This window comes from Macaca nemestrina, chromosome 4 (genome assembly GCF_043159975.1).
Source record: "Macaca nemestrina isolate mMacNem1 chromosome 4, mMacNem.hap1, whole genome shotgun sequence".
Lineage (NCBI taxonomy): Eukaryota > Metazoa > Chordata > Mammalia > Primates > Cercopithecidae > Macaca > Macaca nemestrina.
The window spans coordinates 20,208,496-20,233,795 of NC_092128.1; the positions used below are offsets into that span (position 1 = coordinate 20,208,496).

General features: G+C 45.4%; 3 protein-coding genes across 6 annotated transcripts in view; 2 read left to right on the forward strand and 1 right to left on the reverse strand.

Annotated features, from left to right (window-relative positions):
• Positions 1-25,300, forward strand: part of LOC105471308 (KIAA1549 ortholog) — a 201,853-nt gene that overhangs the window by 172,924 nt on the left and 3,629 nt on the right. Inside the window, exon 20 of one of the 2 annotated variants that reach the window (XM_071094402.1) lies at positions 23,661-23,749. In XM_071094402.1, the coding sequence (XP_070950503.1) occupies positions 23,661-23,749 (89 nt within the window). Of the gene's footprint in view, positions 1-23,660; positions 23,821-25,300 lie in introns of both variants that reach the window. The other variant, XM_071094401.1, reaches the window with a different exon arrangement.
• On the reverse strand, positions 1,677-10,542 carry LOC105471307 (transmembrane protein 213). Of its 2 annotated transcripts, none has more exons than XM_011723721.3 (3): positions 10,459-10,542; positions 7,052-7,123; positions 1,677-5,522 (listed from the first exon to the last, which is right to left on the reverse strand). In XM_011723721.3, the coding sequence occupies exons 1-3, from the start codon at positions 10,538-10,540 to the stop codon at positions 5,353-5,355; spliced, it is 324 nt and encodes a 107-aa protein (XP_011722023.1). In that variant the 5' UTR covers positions 10,541-10,542; the 3' UTR covers positions 1,677-5,352. The 2 variants fall into 2 exon arrangements, with proteins under 2 accessions (XP_011722023.1, XP_070950513.1); XM_071094412.1 differs by having other exon boundaries at positions 1,701-5,522; positions 7,052-7,120; positions 10,459-10,541.
• LOC105471305 (ATPase H+ transporting V0 subunit a4) overlaps positions 10,482-25,300 on the forward strand; it is a 91,868-nt gene continuing 77,049 nt past the window's right edge. Inside the window, exon 1 of one of the 2 annotated variants that reach the window (XM_071094403.1) lies at positions 10,482-10,570. The gene's annotated coding sequence lies outside the window, so the exon portion shown is untranslated. Of the gene's footprint in view, positions 10,612-25,300 lie in introns of both variants that reach the window. The other variant, XM_071094406.1, reaches the window with a different exon arrangement.

Here is a 25,300-nt window from a genome sequence, read left to right on the forward strand (position 1 = left end):
AGGTCTCCCATAGACTGAATATTTGTGTCCCCCTAAAATTCATGTTGAATCCTAGTGCCCAAGGTGATGGTATTTGGAGGTGGGGCCTTTAGGAGGTGATTAGGTCATAAGGGTGGAGCCCTCACGATTGGGATTAGTGCCCTTGTAGGAGGGGCTCCAGAGAACTCCTTTGCCCTCTTTCCACCGCATGAGATGCAACGAGAGGACGGCTGTCCATGAATCAAGAAGTGGACCTTCCCCAGAAACCACCCGTGCTGGCACCCTGATCTCAGACTTCCAGCCTCCAGAACCATGAGAAATAAATGTCTGTTGTTTAAAAGCTACCCAGTCTATGATAATTTGTTACAGCAGTCCAAAATGACTAAGACAAGGCTCAAGCTATCCTAAGACTTGTTTTTGATTAATTTTTTGTTTTGCTTTGTTTTATTTTAGAGACAATGTCTTGCTGTGTCACCCAGGCTAGAGTGCAGTGGCTATTCACAGGCATGATCACTGGGCATTACACCCTCAAAGCAATTAATCACTGGGCCCAAGCCGTCCTCCCTCCTCAGATTCCACAGTAGGTGGGACTACAGATGTGCACCACCAGGTCCAGCTGATTAATCTTACATGCTGTAAAATTTAATTGTTAATAAAAAATTGTATATTTGTTTTGTTTGCGTTAGGTGTCATGCATATGAATATATATATATATATATATATTTTTTTTTTGAGATGGAATTTTGCTCTTGTTGCCTAGGCTGGAGTGCAATGGTGCGATCCTGGCTGACCGTAACCTCTGCCTCCTGGGTTCAAGCAATTCTCCTGTCTCAGCCTCCCAAGTAGCTGGGATTACAATCATGTGCCACCATGCCAGCTAATTTTGTAATTTTGGTAGAGACGGGGTTTCTCCATGTTGGTCAGGCTGGTTTTGAACTCCCGACCTCAGGTGATCCGCCCACCTCAGACTCCCAAAGTGCTTGGATTACAGGCGTGAGCCACCGCACCCAGCCAGGAATAGATTTTTTTTTTTTTTTTGAGATGGAGTCTCGCTCTGTTGCCCAGGCTGGAGTGCAGTGGCCGGATCTCGGCTCACTGCAAGTTCCACCTCCCGGGTTTGCGCCATTCTCCTGCCTCAGCCTCCTGAGTAGCTGGGACTACAGGCGCCCGCCACCTCGCCCGGCTAGTTTTTTGTGTTTTTTAGTAGAGATGGGGTTTCACCGTGTTAGCCAGGATGGTCTCGATCTCCTGACCTCATGATCCTCCCGTCTCAGCCTCCCAAAGTGCTGGGATTACAGGCTTGAGCCACCGTGCCCGGCCAGGAATAGATTTTTAAATGATGATTTTTATTTAATGTAATTTATTTATTTATTTGAGACAGAGTGTCATTCTGTCTCCTAGGCTGGAGTGCAGTGGCCCAATCTTGGCTTGTTGCAAACTCTGCCTCCAAGGTTCAAGCAATTCTCCTGCCCCACCCCGGCAAGTAGCTGGGATTACAGGGACCCACCACCACACCTGGCTAATTTTTTGTATTTTTCGTAGAAACAAGGTTTCACCATGTTGACCAGGCTGGTCTCAAACTCCTGACCTCAGGTGATCTGCCTGCCTCGGCCTCCCAAAGTGCTGGGATTACAGGCATGAGCCACCATGCTGGGCCACTAAATGATGATTTTTAAAGTCAGATAATTATGCCACACCTTAATATGTAATACTTTATTTCTACATATGACATTTTGATACAGGCATGCCCCATATCATATGGACTCTGTGTTACATAAACTGTAGCTATATTGAGGACAGTGTCCACTGCTAAAGGCAAAGTTTTAAAATGAAAAGTCCATCTACCATTAGGTAAGTTCTGTTGCTTTAAGTTAGGAAATTTTTAGATTGCTGGAAGTTGATGCCTGCTTTCCCTCTCAGATTTTCTTTTTTCTTTTTTTCTTTTTGAGGCAAGATCTCACTCTGTCCCCCAGGCTGGAGTGCAATGGCAAGATCATAGCTCACTGCAGCCTCAGCCTCCTGGGCTCAAATGATCTTCTCACCTCAGCCTCCCACGTAGCTGGGACCACAGGCATGCGCCACCAGTCCCAAATAATTTTTTCGTATTTTTTGTAGAGATGGGGTTTCGCTGTGTTGCCCGGGCTGGTCTCAAATTCCTGGGCTCAAGCAATCCTCCGGTCTTGGCCTCCCAAAGTGCTGGAATTACGGGCGTGAGCCACCACATCCAGCCCAGATTACCTTTTTTAACTTATTGACAGATAAAGATCTGGTCTGCTGTAATCAAAACATTTTCTGTTGAGAATAAATCTGAGAGGTAGCATCCTGGAAGTAGAACCATCAAACTATAGAGCCATTTTCTTTACAGTCTCAAGGAAAAGAATGGTTGAATTGATTCATTCTATCCTTTCGCTTGTGTACATGAAAGAAAAGCAATTGACAAAATGCCTACATTTTAATGTGAGATGTCAGACTGCACATACTTTTCACTTTAAGGTAGTCTAAGAATCTATGGGGTTCCCCAGACAGGAGGACACCTCAGATACCAACTGGTGCCCTGATCCTTCACTTATTAAAGCAGAAAAAAAAAAAAAGAAAACCCTACCACAAGGTTTAATGTATGACACAAGAGCCAAGCTGCTCAGGTTGAAAGAACAGTGGGCCTCATGCTCACTTCGATTCCATGAAGCGACTGAAATGGCTCCGTGAACTTTTGCGGCTCAGCTTGAAACTGCTAATTTGGTCCAATTCTTCTATTTTCCACATAGAAAATTGGTGCCCAGTGAGATAAAGTGACTTATTTCTGTTCACATAGGCCAGAAATAAATCTTAATTTCCCTTCTTAAAAAAAGATAGTACTCTCACTGCTATGTCACACACTGTTATATTTTTTAAATGTTTGCAGATGTTAAATCAAAGCATGCACCTTAATGAATCTTTTCATCTCTTGGGAAATAAACCATCACATATTGTGGAAACTCTTCCTTTGAATTTCTAAAAACATGGAACACATATTCATATTGTCTATCCACAAAATGCACCAGGCAATATGCAGACACTTTTTTTTTTTTTTTTTTCCAGATAGGGTCTCACTTTGTTGCCCAGGCTGGAGTGCAGTGGCGTGAACATGGCTCACTGCAGCCTTGAACTCCCTAGCTCAAGTGATCTGCCTACCTCAGCCTCCTGAGTAGCTGGGACTATCAGTGTGCTCCACCATGCCTGGCTAATTATTTTATTTTTATTTTTGTAGAGACAGGGACTCACTATGTTGCTCAGGCTCAGACGCTTTTATGTATGTGATCATTTAACACTTAGGAACAAGAAATCCATCCCATTGTACTGATTGAACATCTGAGATTCAGAAATTATCTGCTGTTTTGGAAGACTACAAGATGAACCAGGCAACCTCTTCAGTTTCTGTTGTCAGGGAAGTTTACTTAGATTTTCTGAAAGAGCAATTGAGCAGTTTTGAGTCATTTGCCTCTTCGAGAGATTGTTCCTATTTCAGAGGTCTTTTGTTTTTCTTTTTTGTATTTTGACTAGAGTTTGTCTGATCTAAATACATGTTTTCTCACAGAGGGCAGAAATTGCTTCATAAGGAGTCATTTTGTCCTTTCTTCTGATAAACCTGCCCTCCCCTCCTCTGCAAGGGTTCACAGTAATGTGCAACGTCCACTCTCCACGCTAAGTGACAATGACTGTAATTTGAGAGAGCAGTGACCAAACCACTGGCTCCTTCAGAGGCTGGTTATTTCAACCATCTGGAGAAAAGTGGAGGCTCCTAATGCCGAGTGAGGACCTTAAGTCGTCTAGGGCAAAGACTCATTTGTTCATTCATTCATTAATTCACCCATGCACTCGCTGGACAAACTTGCATAGGGTACTATGCCCCAGCGGGGTGAGGAAGGATAAACTACGGAGGGGCCCATTCACAACTGCTGCACGTCAGGGCGGAACAGAAGTGCGCTAAGAGCACCAGCTCCAGGTCACCCGAGGATGACCAGGAAGGCTCCAGGCAGATCAAGCGTTCAAGCTGGGTTTGGAGGAATATCCTTGATTCTGGAGGTGGAGCTGGGAAGCAGCCATCCCAGACAAGAAAATGGCAGCCGGAAGCTGAAGACACCAGGATGAGGAGTGGGCCAGTCAGAGTCCTTACTCCTGCATGTGCTGGGGGACAGATGGACTCCTACAGAGAGCTGAATGCTGGGCTGAGAAGTTTTAGTCCTTAGGAACTACTGACTGTTGCCAGCAGGAGGTGACAGCTCCTACCCTGGCAGCTGCCCATAGGAAGTGAAGAGCTGGGGAGGAAGATCCTCAAGGCAGTGAGGACAGAATGCAATATCCCTAGGGGAAGGCAGTGAAGGCCAGACGTAGGGCACCCGGCGGGGAGAATGGGTGGGACAGGAGAGCCATGGAAGACAGGATGAAGCCAGAAGGAGAGCTGGAGAAGGACCCGAGGTGGGTGAAGATGGTGGGAGTGTCAAGGGGATTCTCACATTTTTATTTTTAACTTTAAAAAAATTTTAATAGAGACAAGGTCTTGCCATCTTGCCTAGGCTGGTCTTGAATTTCTCGGCTAAAGTGATCCTCCTGTCTCAGTCTCTCAAAGTGCTGGGATTATAGGCATGAGCCACCATGCCCAACCAATCCTCACATTTTTTTTTTGATACAGAGTCTCGCTCTGTCCCCCAGGCTGGAGTGCAGTGGCATGATCTTGGTTCACTGCAACCTCCGCCTCCCAGGTTCAAGAGATTCTCCTGCCTCAGCCTCCCAAGTAGCTAGGATTACAGGTGTGCACCACCACACCTGGCTAATTTTTGTATTTTTAGTAGAGACAGGGTTTCACCATGTTGACCGGGCTGATCTGGAACTCCTGACCTTGAGTGATCTGCCCACCTCTGCCTCCCAAAATGCTGGGATTACAGGCATGAGCTACCATACCTGACTGATTCTCACATTCTGAAATGACAGTTAAGCCCGGGACTCAAGCAGGGAGAGAAGCCAATGACCTGGTTTTGGTGAGAAGGTTATGCATTTGTTTCTGAACATGTTGACGATGAGACTAAGTCTTATAGTTTCTTGTGTACCTCCCTTGGTGCCTAGAAGAAAGGTTAAAACAGGACAAATTCCAGAAGGACTATCTTGAGAGAGGAGTCACCTGGGCTCAGAAGGCCCAGGGGCCCTTGGTAGCAGCATGCAAGGGCAGCAGTGGCTTGCCTCACTTGGTTCTCCCGCTCTTTCTTCTTTCCCTTGTAAAAGTAACTGAAGCTTAAAGGTGAAAATGACTTAAATAATAGAAACCATGATAGCCCTACTCCCCTTCCCCATTAGCCACAAATTGGTGGCGATCACTGTTTTGTGCACCGAGCCTGGGTCTCATGCTTGCAAGTCCTTGAGCTCATCTGGAGTCAGCTTCATCAGTTTGTCCACACAGAGCAGGATGAGGGTGAGGAACCAGAGGCTCCAGCCAACAGCCGCCGCGATCCAGCCGTACTCGTCCACTCCTGCGCGGCAGCACCGGGCTGCTTGTGGGCAGAAGTCCACGTCTGGTGGGGAAGGGAGAGTAAGGACGACGGCATGCACCACCAGTCCCACCCAGGCTTCTCTACCATTAATACTAACAGAACAGTCACAGTGCGGTAGCTGACACTGATGTGGGTCTACTACGTGCCATGCACTGTGCTGTGTGCTTTTACACATTAGCTTATGCCTTCCTCACAAAGTGACAGGTGCAATTTTTATTCCCATTTTACATGAAGAAACTGAGGCTGTAACTTGCCCAAGGTCACAAGATGGAAGAAGGAGAACTCAAACCAAGTCTGCAGGACTCTGAAGCCATACTCTTAACCTCTATGTATTATTCCCTAATACCCTTCCTTTTTTTTTTTTTCTTTTTGAGACAGAGTCTCACTCTGTCGCCCAGGCTGGAGTGCAGTGGCATGATCTCGGCTCACTGCAACCTCCACCTTCTGGATTCAAGCAATTCTCCTGCCTTAGCCTCCCAAGTAGCTGGGATTACAGGTGCGCACCACCACATCTGGCTAACGTTTTGTGTTTTTAGTAGAGAAGGGGTTTCGCCCTGTTGGCCAGGCTGGTCTTGAACTGCTGGTCTCAAGTGATCCACCTGCCTTGGCCTCCCAAAGTGCTGGGATTACAGGCATGACCCCCCACGCCCAGCCTACCCTTCCTTTGAAGTGCCCAAGTTAATGCATTCGGTCATTCAATGAGGGCCGGATAAAGGGAACCAGACAAAAGAAAGCAAAATGTTCTTCTTTTCTTTTTGAGCAGGAGTCTTACTGTGTTGTCCTGGCTGGAGTGCAGTGGTGCAATCTCAGCTCACTGCAACCTCTGCCTCCCAGGTTCAAGCAATTCTTCTGTCTCAGCCTCCCTAGTAGCTAGCACTACAGGTGCATGCCACCACCTGTATTTTTTTGTATTTTTAGTAGATACCTGATAATTTTTTTGTATTTTTAGTAGAGATGGGGTTTCACCATGTTGGTCAGGCTAGTCTCAAACTCCCGACCTCAGGTGATCTACCCACCTCGGCTTCCCAAAGTGCTGGGATTATAGGCGTGAGCCACTGTGCCCAGCTGCAAAACTTTCTATTAGCTAGACATGCATAATAGTGGTTGCTGTATGGATTACTGAGCGCCTTGTGGCTAGAAGTATGCAAGAAGAGGAAGAACGTGCACAGAAGAAGAAGAAATATGTATGTCAAGGATAGCAAAACCAAGCTCTTGCATTGGGTGGAAGTTGGACTAGATGATTTTTTATGGCCTTTCCACCTCCAAACTTCTTCAAGTATTTGAACCTAGGGCATTGTTAGCTGCTGACCTGGGATGGGTCATTAAAGTGATCTGTGTCAAAGATTGTGCACCTAGATGGGGATCAGAGCCAAGAAAGCCTTTTAGACCTGCTCTGCATATAGTTCTGGGACAAACCACACTGGTGCACAGGAAGGCCAGGAAGGCCCTTGGCCACTTGACACCAACCAACGGAAAGCGGGGAGGCCTTTGTTTCCCTCCCAGGCTGAGGGCCAGTTCTGGGGTTAGAGCAGTTGGTAGGAGAAGCTTACTGAGGCACAGCTCCAGGGTCCCAGGGTCTGGGTGGTGAGCGGTCAAGGTTGAGCTGTTGCTGCTGCTTGCTTCTGGAAGAAAAGATGGGAGATAGTCTCAGGCACCAGCAAAAGCCATTCCCAGGCATAGATTTTGAAATATTTTTTGTAAATCCGTAGTGAGTATTATAAAAGTATTATAGAAGCTCCAGAATGGGCATATTGAGGCTTTCTGCAACCAGCTAACTCCCTGTTATGGACCGAATTATGTTCCCCTCTCCCCAGTTTCATATGTTGAAGTCCTAACCCACGGTGTGATTGTATTTGAAGATGGGGCCTTCAAAGACGCAGTTAAGCTTAAATGAGGTCCTGTGGGTGGGCCCTAATCCAATATGGCAGGGTCCTTAGAAGACGAGGAAGAGGCCGGGTGCAGTGATTCATACCTGTAATCCCAACACTTTGGGAGGCCGAGGTGGGCAGATCACCTGAGGTCAGGAGTTCAAGACCAGCCTGGCCAACATGGTGAAACCCCATCTCTACTAAAGATACAAAAATTAGCTGGGCGTGGTGGTGCATGCCTGTAATCCCAGCTACTTGGGAGGCTGAGGCAGCAGAATCGCTTGAACCCCGGAGGTGGAGGTTGCAGTGAGCTGAGATCACACCATTGCACTCCAGCCTGGGTGACAAGAGCGAAACTCCATCTAAAAAAAGAAGAAGAAGAAGAAGAAACATCAGCAGCATACATGCACAGAGAAAAGTCCATGTGAGGACCCAGTGAGAAGGCATCTATCTGCAACCCAAGCAGGGAGGCCTCAGGAGAAATCAAGCCATCAACACCTTGATCTTGGACTTCCAGCCTCCAGAATGATGGCTGTCAAAGAAAATTAAACATCATACAGACAAGCCCAGAGATTGCCGGAATACGCAGCACATAGATTGATTCGTGAGCAAGGAGTGGAAAGATGAAAAGGACTTCAGCATGAATTCTTAAAGTCCTGTTGGCTTGGGGTGTGGGATTGGGTTAGGGATCTGAGGCATCCAGGTTCCTGTCCATAACTGACGATAAGAAGAGAGATGACCTCTAAGTTCATACTGTTCAATACGGCAGCCACTAGCCACTTGTGGCTGTTTAAATTTATTACATTTAAATTCAGTAAAAAACTCAGCTTCTTGGTTACATTAGACACATGCCAAGGGTTCCATTGCCACGTGTGAATAGTGGCTACCATATTGGAAGCACCATTCAGACATGGGACGTTTCCACCCTCAGTGTAAATTCTATTATTAGACAGTGCTAATGCTGACCTAGATAGATGGAAACCAAGAGAGGATTGGAAGAACCTTCCTAGAAATTATATTACTGTTCATTCTGCTTCTTTGGGAATGCAAAAAGGAAAAAAAAAAAGGTGGTGGGTGTGGAAACTCTCAAGGCTCCCCTGACTATGGGTCAGCGTGTCCTTCAAAGGTGTGTGTTGTCACACAGCAGGACGAGTTAAGAAGAAACCTGCTGTTTAGCTAAAACCATGAAATTGCTGCTGAGACTAATTTTATGCCACCCAACCCCCAAGCCACTCCAATGTCCTGCTTAAAGTATAGTAATTGCCTCGATGCAATCTGTTACTGTAAATTATTTACAGCTAAATGGCTTAGAGCCTGGTCTTTATTTGTTTTGGAGAAACTGATTCCTCACTATTCTAATTTTCCTTATGACTCAAATAACTTCCTTGGCCCTGACTTTCATCTCACCTCTACACCTAGAATGGAAGTTGTCCTCTTCCAAAGTGAGTGGAAAAAAACCCTAGTTGGCTGAATGCTAGGGTTAGGTTCAAGCTTATGAAATTGCCATTGTTATAGGTCAAAATTGTTCGATATCAGTAATTTTCTGTGGTTCAAATGAAATAGCCCCGGTGAAAATTCCTAAGAATTTAAACATCACCCTCCTCCCTTATAAGCAGAGCCAGAAGCGAGGGAGGGACTGGCCCACTTGGGGCTATTCCACAGGAAAAGCTGCTGGGAAGACCCAACAATTCAGTGCAGTTAAACTTGTCTTCTAATTTTCAGCTCCCATCACAAGCAAGGCACTGTCAGGGTGAGTAGAAAGAAACAGCACTCTAATTTGGAGAGGGGTGAAGCTGGAAAATAAAATGAATGTGCTTACTATAATTGCTGACATTCACTGTGTGCGTTCTATGGGCTATTTCTTTTGTTGTTGTTATTGTTTTTTTGTTTTTGTTTTTGTTTTGAGATGAAGTCTTGCTCTTTCGCCCAGGCTGGAGTGCAGTGGCCCGATCTCAGCTCACTGCAAGCTCCGCCTCCCGGGTTCACGCCATTCTCCTGCCTCAGCCTCCCGAGTAGCTGGGACTACAGGCGCCCGCCACCACGTCTGGCTAATTTTCTATGTTTTTAGTAGAGTTCTTTACATGAAATTATATTAATTTCTCTTGACAAGCACTATGATAGTCCCCATGAGATAAAGGAGGAAACTGGGCATAGAGAGGGAAAGTAATTTGCTTGAGGTTGCATAGCTAGTGAGTCATGGAAGATGGAGTTGGGTTCAGGCTCAGCGGCTCAAGAGCACACGTCTTGAACCTCAACACCAATACCCCTGGCAGTGGCTGCAGAAGAGAGTCTGAGGATGAGAGGGGCAGATACAGGACTTTGGGGTGCAGGGTTGGTTTTGGGAGCGGGAGAGTGTTGCAGGGCATAGAAAATGTGGTGATGGTCTGAGGTAGCTGAGAACAAGATCAAAGCCAGGAGCATGAGATGGTAACCAAGGTCCCTCTGCCATGAGTTGCAGACCCCGGCCTGGCAGGGCAAGGCAGCGGGTGTAGATCAGCCTTCCAGCCTCTGTAGGAAAATAGGGAGATAACCCACATTTCCAGTGCCCGGGGAGGCAGGAGGGTGGGAGACAGTGAATGGCAGCCCTCCTGGCAGTCAGGTTCTGTGAAAGTCGCAGAGAAAGTACAGGGGACAGAGAGGGACAGAGGACTTAGGAAAGGGAAGGTCAGACACAAATGTGCACGGAGAGGATTGCAAAGCACGAGAGCTCAGGGGGCTGAGAAGGAGCCTTCAGGACACAGCGGACCAAGAGATGTCATTTTGGTCCTCTGATGGGTGAGACTCCAGCAAATAACTTTTTCCTTTCTGTGTGGGAAAGGCCAAGAGAGGTGACTGCTCCTGCCCTAGATGAGGAATTGAGTACCTGATCTCTGTCTTAGGCCAACCTAAGACCACCCCCACCCCAGCCCCACCTCCCACCCCCTGCCTAATCCTTCAGATGAGAAAGTTCTGTTTCCTCCTTCCTTTGTGCAGGACCAACCCTGGCCAAAGAATCTTCCCCCTCCTCCTCCTCCTTTCCCTCCCACCTCTCTTTTCCCTCCTTCCCTCCCCCTTCCCAGCCTGGCCACGAATAAAGCTCATAACGCTACCTGCCGAGCAAGCCGAGTGGAGAGAGGCAAAGGCCAGGCCGAGGATCAAGGTGGCCCAGGTGGCAGTGGGGAGGCTCTGCATGCTGGAAGCTGTGCTGAGTGCTGGGTGCAGGTGAGCCGGTCTCGCAGAGTTGTGCTGAGTGCCTACTGCAGGTGAGCCGACTCCAGCCTGCAGGAGATGGAAAGCAACTCTGCCAGACGTGAACTTACGCTGGGTGTTTGGGGGAAACACGACGGGGTGGAGCAAAGGAAACTTGGCCTGTCACACCTTCTCTCACCTCTCTAGAAGGGAAACCAAACTGTTGGCTGAGGAAGGAAGGGAGGGGCACGCTATGCCCTTCTCCCCTGAGCACAAATTTTGTCCTTATTGATTAAAAAACGGGAGGATAAGAGAGATCTGTGTCATGTTGGTTCTTGGGACATAAGTTTGCTGCCTCTCCCATCTGCAGGTGTAGCATGGATGCTCAAGTCCATTTGGTCCAATATTCACTGAGCACCTACTGTGTGCACTGATTGCACTATGCTGAAGTCGGGAGATACCTGCTCTCGAAGTGCGTTAATGACAAACACACATCATTCAACCCCCGAGCAGTGTTCGGGGAATGGCTTGGGAAGGATAAAGCACTGTGGGTTTCAACAGTGGAGGTCACATCTGCTGGTGGGACGCTTCAAGAAGAAAATGGCATTGGAGGTTGGGCATGAGGGCTCACCCTGTAATCCCAGCACTCTGGGAGGCTGAGGCAGGTGGATCACTTGAAGTCAGGAGTTCAAGACCAGCCTGGCCAACATGGTGAAACCCCATCTCTAACAAAAATACAAAAATTAGCCAGGTATGGTGGTGCATGCCTATAGTCCCAGCTACTCAGGAAGCTGAGGCAGGAAAATCGCTTGAACCTGGAAGACAAAGGTTGCAGTAAGCTGAGATCCTGCCCCTGCATTCCAGCCTGGGTGATAGAGGGAGACTCTGTCTCAAGAAAGAATGGAAAGGAAAGGAAAAGGAGGGGAGGGGAGGGGAGGGGAGGGAAGGGAAGAGAGAAAGAAAATGGCATTTGGCTCGGGCCTTGAAAGATGGCTAGAATTTTGACAGGGGGAGAGGGGAAGATGGCACTGTAGGTAGAGGGACAGATGAGTAAAGACGCAGAGGTAAGGAGGTGTCAGAGGTGGGCTGTACCAGCAGCACCTGGAAGCCCAGGTGAGCCCACGCAGGTGAGGTGGGGAGGCTAGCGGAGAGCTGTGGACTGAGCTTCCGCGTGCCTGGTGGAGGAGTTTGAAACAAAGCCAGGAAGCAAAGGGGAAGGTTCTGTAGAGATTTTGAGCTGAGGAGTCACTTGACTCGAGTTCTGCATTCAGTCTAAAACATTTTTTGAAAAACCACCATGTATAAAAAAGGTCTTGGCTGGGCGCAGTGGCTCAAGCCTGCAATCCCAGCACTTTGGGAGGCCAAGGCAGGCAGATCACGAGGTCAGGAGATCGAGACCATCCTGGCTAACACAGTGAAACCCTGTCTCTACTAAAAATACAAAATATTAGCCGGGCGTGGTGACGGGCGCCTGTAGTCCCAGCTACTCGGGAGGCTGAGGCAGGAGAATGGCGTGAACCCAGGAGGCGGAGCTTGCAGTGAGCCGAGATCGCACCACTGCACTCCAGCCTGGGCGACAGAGCGAGACTCTGTCTCAAAAAAAAAAAAAAAAAAAAAAAAGAGGTCTCATCCTAGGCATTGGAGACTGAGATGACTGAGACACGGTTCTTCCCCTTGAGAACACAGTTCAGCAGGGAACCAAACCTGGAAGAAAGAAATTTGATGCAACCTGGCAAGACTCAAATAGGGGTACCTTCCACCGTGATGGGAATAAAAAGGAGGACGCGATGCAATCTGCCTGAGAGGTGTAGGGGGAGGAGTCACAAAGAAAGTGATATTTGGGCTGGGCGCTGAAGTTTGTATGTGCAGATTAGAATTGATGGGATTTTCAAGTCAAAGGAATAGCACCTATAAAGGCGAGGGAATCGTCTGTGTGCACACAGCCTGCCGTGTGTGGATGTGTGCCTGCACGTGTGTGGGCCTGGTAAGGGTGAGGGGTGGATTCCAACTCTGTGGAAAGACGTGGAAGGCGTGAGTAAGCCCCAGGGAAGGATTTCCTAGTGGAGTGTAACAGCCCAGGGGAGGCATTTTTTTTTTCTAATTTGCTCAAAGATATTAAAGAGTGGTGGCCTGTGTTCCTGGATTGGGGAATGGGGTCAACATGCCCTAGGAAGGGTGATTTTCAGACAGCGCACAGAAGTCCAGTTTAGGCATTACCACTAGTTGAACATTAAACAGTTGCATGCCAGGCCAGGCTCTTGGTGTGGGGACCTGGGGGTGAGAAAGACCACACAGCCCTTGTGCTCAAGGAACTCAAGGTCCACACAGAGAGGACACTGCTTAGTAGAACAAACGCTGTCCTCAATGTTTTCCTCACAAGTAAACCCTGCAGTGAGCTTCACAGGGTAGGACTGATTTATCCGATGGGTACTAGGGATAGCAGCAATGCATGGAATCACCAAGATTTTCAAGGATCTCAAAAATGTTTGAGACCTGAGAAAATATTCTTGGATCCAAAATTCGAACAACAGACCAGGCATATTGGCACATGCCTGTCATCCCAGCACTTTGGGAGGCCGAAATGGGAGGATCACTTGAGCCAGGGAGTTCAAGACCAGCCTGCACCACATAGTAAGACCTTGCCTCTACAAAAAAAAACACAAAAAATTAGTTGGGTATGGTAGTGTGCACCTGTAGTCTCAGCTACTCAGGAGGCTGAGTGGGGAGGATCACTTGAGCCCAGGAGGTCAAGGCTGCGGTGAGCTGAGATGGCACCACTGCACTCCAGCCTGGGTGACACAGTGAGACTCTGTCCCCAAACAAACAAACAAAAATTTGAACAACCAAAAACTGGGCAAAATAAATAATTGTTTGAAAAGCAGAGTGATACAGTTCATTTGAAATGTTTAAACGGAAACGATTGAATGTGGGAGGCTGGGTGCATTTTAATGTTTTTGACGTGAGCAGAGCCCGTCCCTCCTGTGGAATCGGAACCTGGGGTATACAAACATGTAAGATGTCCTGCCTGGGGCTGTTGTTTTGGTGGATTGAACAGCATCCGCAGCCTGAGCTGAGACCATCCTATCAAGTCACATCAGGGAAAGCTTTTCTGGGAGGCAGTGGATGTGGAGGAGGGGATCATGGGTTGGCCCTCCCTCCCTATTTTATCATTGTTATGTGATGTCGGACTGTTTTAGATTAGCTGTTTGTAGGACAAACGTTCTATCTACAGATGGAAGAACTTTGTTATTCCAAAATAGTATAGGCTAGGCCAGGCGTGATGGCTCATGCCTGTAATCCCAGCACTTTGGGAAGCTGAGGCAGGTGGATCATTTGAGTTCAGGAGTTCAAGACCAGCCTGAACCAACATGGTAAAATCCCGTCTCTACTAAAAAAATACAGAAATATTAGCCAGGCATGGTGGTGCATGCCTGTAATCCCAGCTACTTGGGAGACTGAGGTAGGAGAATCACTTGAACTGGGGAGATGGAGGTTGTAGTGAACTGTGATTGCGCCACTGCACTCCAGCCTTGGCAACAGAGCGAGACTCCATCTCAAAAAAAAAAAAAAAAAAAAAAGGGTGGGCTGGACTGGCCACTGATAACTGTTAACCCCAAAGAAAGGGCTGTGTGTGTGTGGCCACTTTTTACTTTACGAGTGTCACCAGTATTCGCTGTTTTTAGCAGGTCTGCAATTAATAACTCTATGTGGCCCGTTTCCTCACTCATACATTTTGCATCAGGTTTACTTTGGAGTGTGTACCAGGAAGTTGCCTTACTCAAAGCTAGACTTTCTCAAGACTTTTTTTTTTTTTTTTTGGTTGAAATAGGTATTTGGTTACACATACTCTTTTAAAAGTTCAGGATGTCTGTGGCCAGGCGCCATGGTGGTGGCTGGAGAGTGGGGGTAGCCAAGAGAGTGGGATTCCAGGGCTCTCACTGCTTCCAGTTTCACCTGTTAACCCTGATAAGATTTCATGTGAAAAAGAAAAGAAGTAGGCAGAGAGTTTTCAGGGCTGAAAGATGGAAAACCTGTAGTCTGTGGCCTGGAATGGCCCAGGGAAGAATATTTCATGTTCATGAAGCTTCTCTTGTGATTCTGATAGGCCCCTTTGCCACCTGTCCATCTTGGGAAAAGACCTCTGACCTTGAACTTGAGTTTTTCATCTCTGGTTAACCCAAAATCCATTCAGAGGAGCATTGTGGCCCTACCCAAGCCTGTGCCTGCCAAGCCCCAGCTCCCTCACAGACATGGGGTTGACGGCTCTTCTTGCTCCTGGCTCTGTCAGGATCTGTTTTTACAAAATAATGTCAGGCTCTGGGTGCTTGTGGGACCGAAACATCTAGATGTGGACCTGAGCAGCACTTAGTTTGTGGAGGAGTTAACTTCATTCCCTGCCCCTCAGTGATGGGTCTGTAACTTGGAGAGAACAAGAAGTTCCTTTTTAGGGAACCTTGAGAACTACAACTGTTAAGATCATGCCATGGAGTTAGTTGATCAAAGTAAGAAAGTCAGCAAGGAAGTCCTGGAGTCCACCATTTGGACTCATTTTTGAACACTTCCCAGGATGATTAATTCAGCTTGTTCAAAACTGCATTGGGAGGCGGTGCAGCTATGGGCCAGACATGCGGAGGTTAACAAAAAGGGGGTCCTTCCTCTTGGCAAAAGCAACCTTCCACCTGGGTCCTGTATCTTATTCCCTCCCATATTCTCTGAAGTATATTTCTTAATTTCCAAACATACGGAGGTTTTCTAGTTATCTTTTTGTTACTGATTTTTAGCTTAGTTGCACTGGGATCTGCGAATATACTTTGATGATTTCTATTTTTTGATGTTATTTAAAAGACACCATATGACCAATTTTTGTCTTGAAAAGAATGTGTCATGCAGTCGTGGGGTCAGTGTTCTGGGTAATCCATTAGATCGAGAGTGCTAATTGTGTGGTTCAGAACGTCTATATTTTTCCTGTCTTTTAAAAATTTGGTCTAATTATTCTATTGAATACCGAGATGATTGTGGGTTTCTTCCTTCCCTGTAGTTTTGTCAACTTTTGCATTAAATATTTGAGGCTGTAACTGAGGTACAAACAAATACAGAATTTTGACACCTTCCTGGCAAATTGAACCTTCTTTTAAAAAATCATTTTGTAATATCCCTCTCTCTCTCTCTCTTTTTTTTTTTTTTTTTGAGATGGAGTCTCTCTCTGTCGCCCAGGCTGGAGTGCAGTGGCACGATCTCGGCTCACTGCAACCTCCACCTCCCAGGTCTAAGCAATTCTCCTTCTTCAGTCTCCCGAGTAGCTGGGATTATAGGTGTGTGCCACCACACCTGGGTAATTTTTGTATTTTTGGTAGAGACAGGGGTTTCACCATGTTGGCCAGGCTGGTCTTGAACTCCTGACCTCAGGTGATTTACCCGTTTCAGCCTCCCAAGGTGCTGGGATTATAGGTGTGAGCCACTGCGCCCGGCCTTCTTGATCTCTAGTAATGCTCTTTGCCATAAACTTTACTTTGTCTGATATTTGTTTTCCTGTGTTTTACCCTGGATATTGCCTTCTGCTCAATCTTTTATTGGGCAGAAGGCAATATCCAGAGTAAAACACAGGAAAACAAAAAGATAAAGAAGAAAGTAAGAGAATTACAGGATGGAGTGGAAAGATCTAACCTATGTGTAATCAGTCACAAAAAGAGAGGAAAGAATGATTCACAAGTTGTATTTGATGGCTGAGAAGTTTTCAAAACTTATTAATAACATCAAGCTCCATATCCAATTACCTACAAACCCCAAAGAGACAGAGAGAGATTCCATCTCAAAAAAAAAAAAAAAAAAAGAGAGATGAAGGATAGATGAAGGATATTACAATTGCCTACAAACAGCTTTCTTTTGTTTTTTTTTTTTTTTTTGGCATGCTAAATCATTTTCCCATCATATTACTTTCAACTTTTCTAAAACCCTGTGCTATGTTTCAGATATATATCTTATAATAAAATCTAGTATTGAATTTTTTTTTTTTAAAAAGCCAGTCTGACAATTTTTGTCTTCAATTTGGCCACTTAATCTATTTACATTTGATGTATTTACTGACATGTTTAGGCTTAAATCTATCATTCTACTGGCTGGGCCAGTGGCTTAGACTTGTCATCCCAACACTTTGGGAGGTCGAGATGGGAGGAATTCTTGAGCCCAGGAGTGAGACCAGCCTGGGCAACATAGTGAAACTCTGTTGCTAAAAAACAAACAAACAAACAAACAAACAAAAAACCTGAGTTTGGTGATGCAAGCCTGTGGTCCCAGCTACTCAGGAGGCTGAGATAGGAGGATTGCTTGAGCCCAGGAGGTCCGAGATGGCAGGGAGTCATGATGGAGTCACTATGCTCCAGACTGGGTGGCAGAGTGAGACCCTGTCTCTAAAATTTAAAAACAAACAAATCAGTTAATCTATCATCTTACCAAGTGCTCTCTACTCTTCCCATCTAGCTTATGTTCCTTTTCTCTTTCTTCTTACTACTTTTGGATTGAGTTGTTTTGTTATTCCATTTTGTAGAGATTACGACGTACATTCCTTTTTTGTTGTTGTTTTTTAAGATTATTTAATTCTGCGACCCAGGAGCATAGATCCAAGTTACCCGGAAGATATGTTCTCACAAGTGCATTCTTAACATATCAAAGTCTAATATTAATTGACACTTTTACCACCTTCACAGATAATATGAAGACCTCAGAACTTTAACTCTATTTATCCACTCCTGATTTTTTTTTTAAAACGGAGTCTCACTCTATCGCCCAGGCTGGAGTGCAGTGGCGCAATCTCGGCTCACTGCAAGCTCCGCCTCCTGGGTTCTCGCCATTCTCCTGCCTCAGCCTCCGGAGTAGCTGGAACTACAGGCGCGCCACCACACTCGGCTAATTTTTTTTTGTATTTTTAGTAGAGATGGGATTTCATCATGTTAGCCAGGATGGTCTCGATCTCCTGACCTCGTGATCTGCCTGCCTCGGCCTCCCAAAGTGCTGGGATTACAGGCGTGAGCCACCGCGCCCGGCCTATCCACTCCTGATTTTTATACCATTATAGTCATGTATGTATGTTATACACATACTTTTTAACTCAGTAAGTCATTATTATTATTATTTTCCAAGTGAATATATGAGTGAAATTTATTAAATTTATTTACATATTTACCAGTTTATTGTTCTTAATTTATTTTTACATGTCTGGTCTTCCATCTGCGATCATTTCCTTCTCTTTGAAGAATACCATTTAGTATTCCCTCAGTGGAGCGATTAACATGTTGTTTTGTTTGTCTGGATATGTTTTTATTCTTCTTTCATTCTTGGAAATTACCTTCATTGGGTACAAAATGTAAGTCTGGCAGATATTTTCATTCAGTGCTTTAAAGATAACATTTCATTTCTTTTGACTACCATTCTTTCTGTTGAGAACTGTCCACCTCACCAGCGCTCCCTTGCAGATAATTTGCCTATTTTATTTCTTTGGCTGTTTTTAAAATTTTCTTTGCCTTTGGTTTTCAGCAGTTTTACTCTGATGTGCTCAAGTATGGATTCCTTTTTTGTCCTCTTTGGGGTTTGTAGGTAACTGGATATGCAGCTTGATGTTATTAATAAGTTTTGAAAACTTCTCAGCCATCAAATACAACTTGTGAATCATTCTTTCCTCTCTTTTTGTGACTGATTACACATAGGTTAGATCTTTCCACTCCATCCTGTAATTCTCTTACTTTCTTCTTTATTCTTTATCTTTTTGTTTTCCTGTGTTTTGCTCTGGATATTGCCTTCTGCCTAATCTTTTATTAAATCTCTTGTCATCTGTATCTAATCCTGTTTTATAACTACCCATTGGGTTCTTAATTTCGATTATCTTAGTTTTAGTTCCAGAATTTCCATTCTGTTCTTTTTTATATTTTTTCTCTGCCGAACTATTCAGTCCTGTTTTTCATCTTCATAAACGGAGGGGATGTAATTTCTTTAAAATCTGTGTCTGATAACCTCAGTCTTTGCCATTCTTCTCCCATTCATTTATTTCCATTGTCTATTATTTCTGCTGTTTTCATTCATGTGGTCATGTTTCTTTGCATACCTGGTTATTTTTTATTGTGGGCAAAATTGCAGTTACACACTATTGTTTATAGAAATAACCTGAGACCTAGGATAATGCTTTCTTCCTGTAGACATGATTTTTGTTGTTGTTGCTTTAATTGAGTGCTTGGGGGCAACAAAAATCTGCTATCATGTCATTCCAGTCTCAGGAATTGAGATGATGTGTGTCAGTTTATTTTGGAAACTTTTCCTTCTGTGGTGTAGCCCTTTAGAAATTTTATCCCCAAGGAAATACCAAAGATGAGCACAAAAATGCATATGCAAAGTTCTCCATCTCAATATTACAGTGTTTGTAAAAGTGAAAGCTTGGAAGCAGCTTATAATGAAATAAAGCGTAGCTATTAACACTGTTTTTGGGACCGGGTATGGTGGCTCACACCTATAATCCCAGCATTTTGGAAGGCCAAGGTGGGCTGATCACCTGAGGTCAGGAGTTCGAGACCAGCCTGGCCAACATGGCAAAACCCCATCTCTACTAAAAATACAAAAATTAGCCAGACCTGGCGGTGTGTGCCTGTAATCCCAGCTACTCAGGAGGCTGAGGCAGGAGAATCGCTTGAACCCAAGAGGCAGAGGTTGCAGTGAGCCGAGATCATGCCACCGCTCTCCAGCCTGGGTTACAGAGCAAGACTCCATCTCAAAAAACAACAGCAACAACAACAACAAAAAACATTCTTGGGTAACATTTAATTACTTGGGAAAACATTCGCCATAGTATACAAAACAGAAAAAGCAGGATATAGATCTTTATGTCAGTATAACTGCAGTTTTGTAATACATACACATATACAATGAAAAATGTTTGGAATGAATCCTCTCAAAATGTTAGTAGTGGTCATATCTAGGATGTACTATTTTGTGGGGTTTTAATTTTGTTTTTAATACTTTTTTGTGTTTCCATGTTAAAATAATGAATGTGTATATTATTTTTATGATCAAGAAATAAAATCAAGTTAATACTTTTTTTTTTGAGACGGAGTCTTGCTGTGTCACCCAGGCTGGAGTGCAGTGTGGCACAATCTAGGCTCACTGCAACCTCTGCCTCCCGGGTTCAAGTGATTCTGGTGCCTCAGCCTCCTGAGTAGCTGGGATTACAGGCACCCGCCATTATGCCCAGCTAATTTTTGTTGTTGTTGTTGTTGTTGTTGTTTGAAATGGAGTTTTGCACTTGTTGCCCAAGCAGGAGTGCAATGGCATGATCCCGGCTTACCGCAACCCCTGCTTCCCAGGTTCAAGCAATTCTCCTGCCTCAGCCTCCCGAGTAGCTGGGATCACAGGCATGTGCCACCATGCCCAGCTAATTTTGTATTTTTAGTAGAGATGGATTTCTCCATGTTGGTCAGGCTGGTCTCAAACTCCCAACCTCAGGTGATTCACCTGCCTCGGCCTCTTAAAGTGCTGGGATTACAGGTGTGAGCCACTGTACCCAGCCTAAGTTAAAACATTCTTAAATATTATCTCACAGGAAAGCAATATAGTCACAATGAAGCAGATAGATTTTACATATCTGTACCATTACCTGGGGAAAATGTTCAATATCAGAGAATCTTCTTTTCCATAAAAAACAAACAAACAAACAAACAAACAAAAAACAAGCTGGCCAGGCATGGTGGCTCATGCCTGTAATCCTAGCACTTTGGAAGGTTGAGGTGGGTGGATCACTTGAGATCAGGAGTTCAAGACCAGCCTGGCCAATATGGTAAAACCCCATCTCTACTAAAAATACAAAAACTAGCCAGGCATGATGGTGGGCACCTGTAATCCCAGCTACTCAGGAGGGTGAGGCAGAAGAATCGCTTGAACCCAGGAGGCGGAATTTGCAGTAAGCCGAGATCCCACCACTGCACTCCAGCCTGGGCAACAGAGCAAGACTCTGTCTGAAAAAGAAAAACAAAAAACAAAACACAAAACAAAACAAAAAAACTTAAGCTTTAAGTTTCCCATGGTGCAGATTACTGCCTATCACCTATCATAGCCTCTGCTCTTGGAGTGCTCATGGTCACAACGGAATGTGCAGACATATCCATGAATGGTCAGGACACAAAGAAGACAAGAAAGAAGACACAGGATATAACATCGGATTGCAATTAGAATCTCAGTGTTGGAAAAGGACCTCAGAGACCATCTGGGCCAATCTTTAACCTCGAAGAATGCCCTCTGTAATAATCTGTTCTCATGCTGCTAATAGAGACATACCTGAGACTGGGTAATTTGTAAAGAAAAGAGGTTTAATGAACTCACAGTTCCACATAGCTGGGGAGGCCTCACAATCATGGCAGAAGGCAAAGGAGAAGCAAAGGCACATCTTACATGGTGGCAGACAAGAGAGCGTGTGCAGGGGAACTCCCATTTATCAAGCTATCAGATCTTGTCAGACTCATTTCCTATTATGAGAACAGCACGGGAAAGACCCACCCCCATGATTCAGTGACCTCCCACCGGGTCCCTCCCACGACAAGTGGGGATTATGGGAGCTACAGTTCAAGATCACATTTGGGTGGGGACACAGCCAAACCATATCACTTTCCTATAAAGAAAGTAGCACGTTACAGAGTTTGGTATAGCTGCATTTGACCTGTCCTGCTTCTTAAGGTCATTAGTTGGACTTCTGCTTAAATGCCTCAAGGGACTGGTTTCTTACTAATTTTTAAGACAGCCAGCTCTTCTATGGGATAGCAACAGAGCTAGCCCGGATAGAAAAGTTTGTGAGTTATTGGCATCAAACAGGTAAGGGCATTTTAAGATGAAGTTAATAAACAGTTGGAAGAGAGGGATTTTCAGCTCTCAACTCTATGATTGGCAATTTCTGGTTCTCTACGAATAGTCTTACCATTTGTGCAAAATATTTCTGTTGGCACAACAATCTGAGCCTGTGGTCAGATTCTTCTTTTGTTTAATAAACAGATATGTTTGTTCTCAAAGAGTAACTTTAAGCTAAAGTTTTTGGAAATAAGCTGCAGGTTTGTGATAAATATTCCGCCAATTTTTCTTCTCCAGTTTTGTTCATGTACAACTGAAAGGAACCAGACAGTCAAGTCAATGATTGTTTGGATCTGTCTTCCCAACATCCGAAGATCTCTCTCTCACTGTGTTTTCTGGCCTCTTCTACAACTTTCCTTCATTCTCTTTCTCTTTGTTTCTTTTTCCTTTTTTAAGACAGAATCTCACTCTGTTGTCCAGGCTGGAGTGCAGTGGTGTGATCACAACTTACTGTAGCCTCCACCTCCTGGGGCTCAAGTCATCCTCCTGCCTCAGCCTCCTGAGACTCAAGCCATCCTCCTGCCTCAGCCTCCTGGGGCTCAAGCCATCCTCCTGCCTCAACCTCCTGAGTAGCTGGGACTACAAGCATGTACCACCACACCCAGATAATATTTTTTATTTTAGTAGAGATGAGGTCTTGCTCTGTTACCCAGGCTAGTCTCGAACTCCTGGGCATAAGCCATCCTCCCGCCTCAGCCTCTGGAAATGCTAGGATTACAGGTGTGAGTCACTGCGCCTGGCCTCTTTTTTCGTTTTTGAAAATGCTTTGTCCATATGTTTCATTTTATTTATGTATTTATTTAGAGACAGGGTCTTGCTATGTTGCGTAGGCTGGAGTACAGTGGTTATTCACAGGTATTAAGGCCTCGAACTCCTGGGCTCACGGTGTATTATGGCCTCGAACAATCACAGTGTATTATGGCCATGAACTCCTGGGCTCAAGTGATCCTCCCACCTCAGCCTCCTTAGTAGCTCGGGCTACAGGTATGCACTACCATGCCTAGCTCCTCACCTTCTCTTGTCCAAGCTGCGTCTAGGTTGGTTGGTTGGTTGGGAACATAAGAGTCCTGAGTCAAGAGTCCTGGATTCCAGTTTTCATGTTGTTACTTGGAGTGTGACCTTGGGGAAGTCATGTAACCTTGGTGTCGATGCGACTTTCTAGGAGGGGAACACAAGGGGAAAAGTTTGGGGGAATTATGCCTTCCATCCTTTGTGGGGAGACTTTTCTTTGGGGTCCGCAGGACTCTGCAGAGGGGATACATGATGCCCAGAAGGGGTTTTGCTATGTATAGCTCCTAACACAAAGGAGTGTTAAGTCCTGTGAGAAACAAGTGGAAAGCTACTGTGATGGCATGAAAAGACCCTGAAATGCAGAGCCTTGAGTTCTGCTTCCAGCTCTACCACCAGTTACCTGTGGGACCTTAGGCAAATTGCATCCGCTCCCTGGAGTTCTATTTTCTCATCTCTAAAGTAAGGAGACTGAATCAGATGATCTCGAAGTTTCTTCTAGTGGTGGATTTCTATGACTCTGTAGTCAATGCAGGATATTAAATGGAGAAAGAAGAGAAACAAGCTAGTACATTTAAATTATTATTTTTTTCTTTTTTAGAAAGTGGAGGTGGAAATCTTGGTAAGAAACTTACTTGTGTAATTGAGAGTAAATATTATGGAAAAGGCAAATAACTGAAGAGGTGCTCCCAAGTGAAAAATTTAGGCTAGGGCCGGGTATGGTGGCTCATGCCTGTAATCCCAGCACTTTGGGAGGCCGAGGTGGGAGGGTTGTTTGAGCCCAGGGGTTTGAGACCAGCCTGGGCGACATAGGCAGAATCCCTCTCTCTCAATCTTAGGCTGTAGGTAAAAAATCCATCCATGATAAACTTCAGGGCATTCTGTTATCTCTCTTTTTTTTTGTTTTCCTGAGACAAGGTCTCACTCTGTCGCCCAGGCTGGACTGCAGTGGTGCAATCTTCATTCACTGCAGCCTCGACCTCCCTGGCTCAAGCGATCCTCCAACCTCAACCTCCTGAGTAGCTGAGACTATAGGTGCATGCCACAAAGCCCAGCTAAGTTTATTTTTTGTGGAGACAGAGTCTCGCTATGTTGCCCAGGGTGGTTTCAGACTCCTGGGCTCAAGCAGTCCTCCCACCTCGGCCTCCCAAAGTGTTGGGATTACAGGTATGAGCCTTCGTGCCCAGCCCATTCTGTTCTCTTTATGATAAAACTTCATTTTCCTAAATCTCATTTCCAGTTCCTCCATGATGTGGCAAGTGAAGACAGGAATGAAAGGAATGTAAAGCAGGTTTGCTCTGAAGAGAAGAAGAGAGAGACACAGCCAAGGTACACTGAGGTGGAGAAGAGGGAAGCTGGAGGGCTCCGTGGTGGAGGAAGATCTTCTCCTAAGGAATGAGGTGGTCATGTGCTGAGGGGTGTGGGGAGGAGCAGAGAGTAGAGGAGAGTGGAGCTGTCTGAGAGCCACTGGGAGGGCTCTGTGTCCTAGGACGTGATCTAGAAGACAGAAAGTGGTAGAACAGCAGGGAATGCCCCACTGACGTTGGACGGCAGCTGTGAGCACTGAGACACATTCCTGGAAAAAGTCGTGGCCAGGAGAAAGTGGAAATGTGCATGGCAGGGACGATCCTGGTTCCAGCATCCGTAGATTTTATCTCAGTGTGCTGATTCATGAACTCTTGGACCTTACTATCAATGAATTGCATTCAGTTGCACATGTGTGTGTTCGTGTGTGTGTGTGTGTGTGCATACAATGGAGGAAGATGAATGCCATTCCCTCTTTTTTTTTTTAGCAACCTCAAATCATTCTTTTCTGTCTCCAGCACTTTGTTTATGAGTGCATATTGTAAAGGATGGTGGGTGGCAGAGTCAGTGCCTGGCCAACAGTGAAGAAGTATTCAGCTTGGCCGGGTGCAGTGGCTCACACCTGTAATCCCAGCACTTTGGGAGGCCGAGGCAGGTGGATTGCTTGAGGTCAGGAGTTCGAGACCAGCCTGGCTAACATGGTGAAACACTGTCTCTACTAAAAATACAAAAAATTAGCCAGGCGTGGTGGCGCGCACCTGTAGTCCTAGCTACTCAAGAGGCTGAAGCAGGAGAATCACTTGAATCCAGGAGGTGGAGGTTGCAGTGAGCTGAGATCACGCCACTGCACTCCAGCCTGGGTGACAGAGCAAGACTCCACCCCCCCCCCCAAAAAAAAAGAAAGAAAAGAAAGAAAGAAGTTTTCAGCTTGAGTGGATGATAAAATCAGTTATTTGAATGAAGGCTGTCTGGAGGGAATTCAGTTCAGAAAAATCAGATGCTGTTTTTAGAAAAGTCAGATTGTTACTTTTCCAGCTAGATTATTATTTTTGGATTAAATCCCTTGCAAACATTTTAGCTGGCTCTCTATTTATCCTTTGTCATTTTCTAAATTACAATGATCTCCTCCTGTAAATTGATCTTGTACAGCTGAACATGTGATTGTGCGCAATAGTTTCCTAATCCTGGGTGCAAGGATATGAGAACACAGGAAGCCCTGTGTCTAAAGGAATGCCTGCTTTAAAGGCACATAAGTGGAATGCTCATCTCTTCACCCTCAAGAGCCACTCTGTAGAAAGTCCTCAGGGCATGAAAGTGCCTTGCCAGGGACCTTTGAGGCCAAGTGTAAAGCATTTGGAACTGGCAGTGTGCCCCAGACTTGTCTAAGGAATGGGAACAGTGGCCTGAAACACCAAATGTCAAAAGCAATGTTAGTTTGGATAATATAGAGGATCGATTCTGCCCTAAGAAAGTTGTTTCTCTCAAGACCTAATGCTGAATTTAAATATTATTTTCCTTCAAAGTATTGAGTTGACTTTGAGAGTATATAAAAATATTATGTTTAGGCTGGGCGCG

Coding starts and splice junctions, on each gene's coding strand:
- LOC105471307 (XM_011723721.3), bottom strand. CDS start 10,540: ATGCAGAGCCTCCCCACTGCCACCTGGGCCACCTTGATCCTCGGCCTG. Junction 7,124..10,458: donor CCACTCGGCTTGCTCGGCAG/GTAGCGTTATGA, acceptor CTTTTCTTCCAG/AAGCAAGCAGCAGCAACAGC. Junction 5,523..7,051: donor GACCCTGGAGCTGTGCCTCA/GTAAGCTTCTCC, acceptor CTTCCCCACCAG/ACGTGGACTTCTGCCCACAA.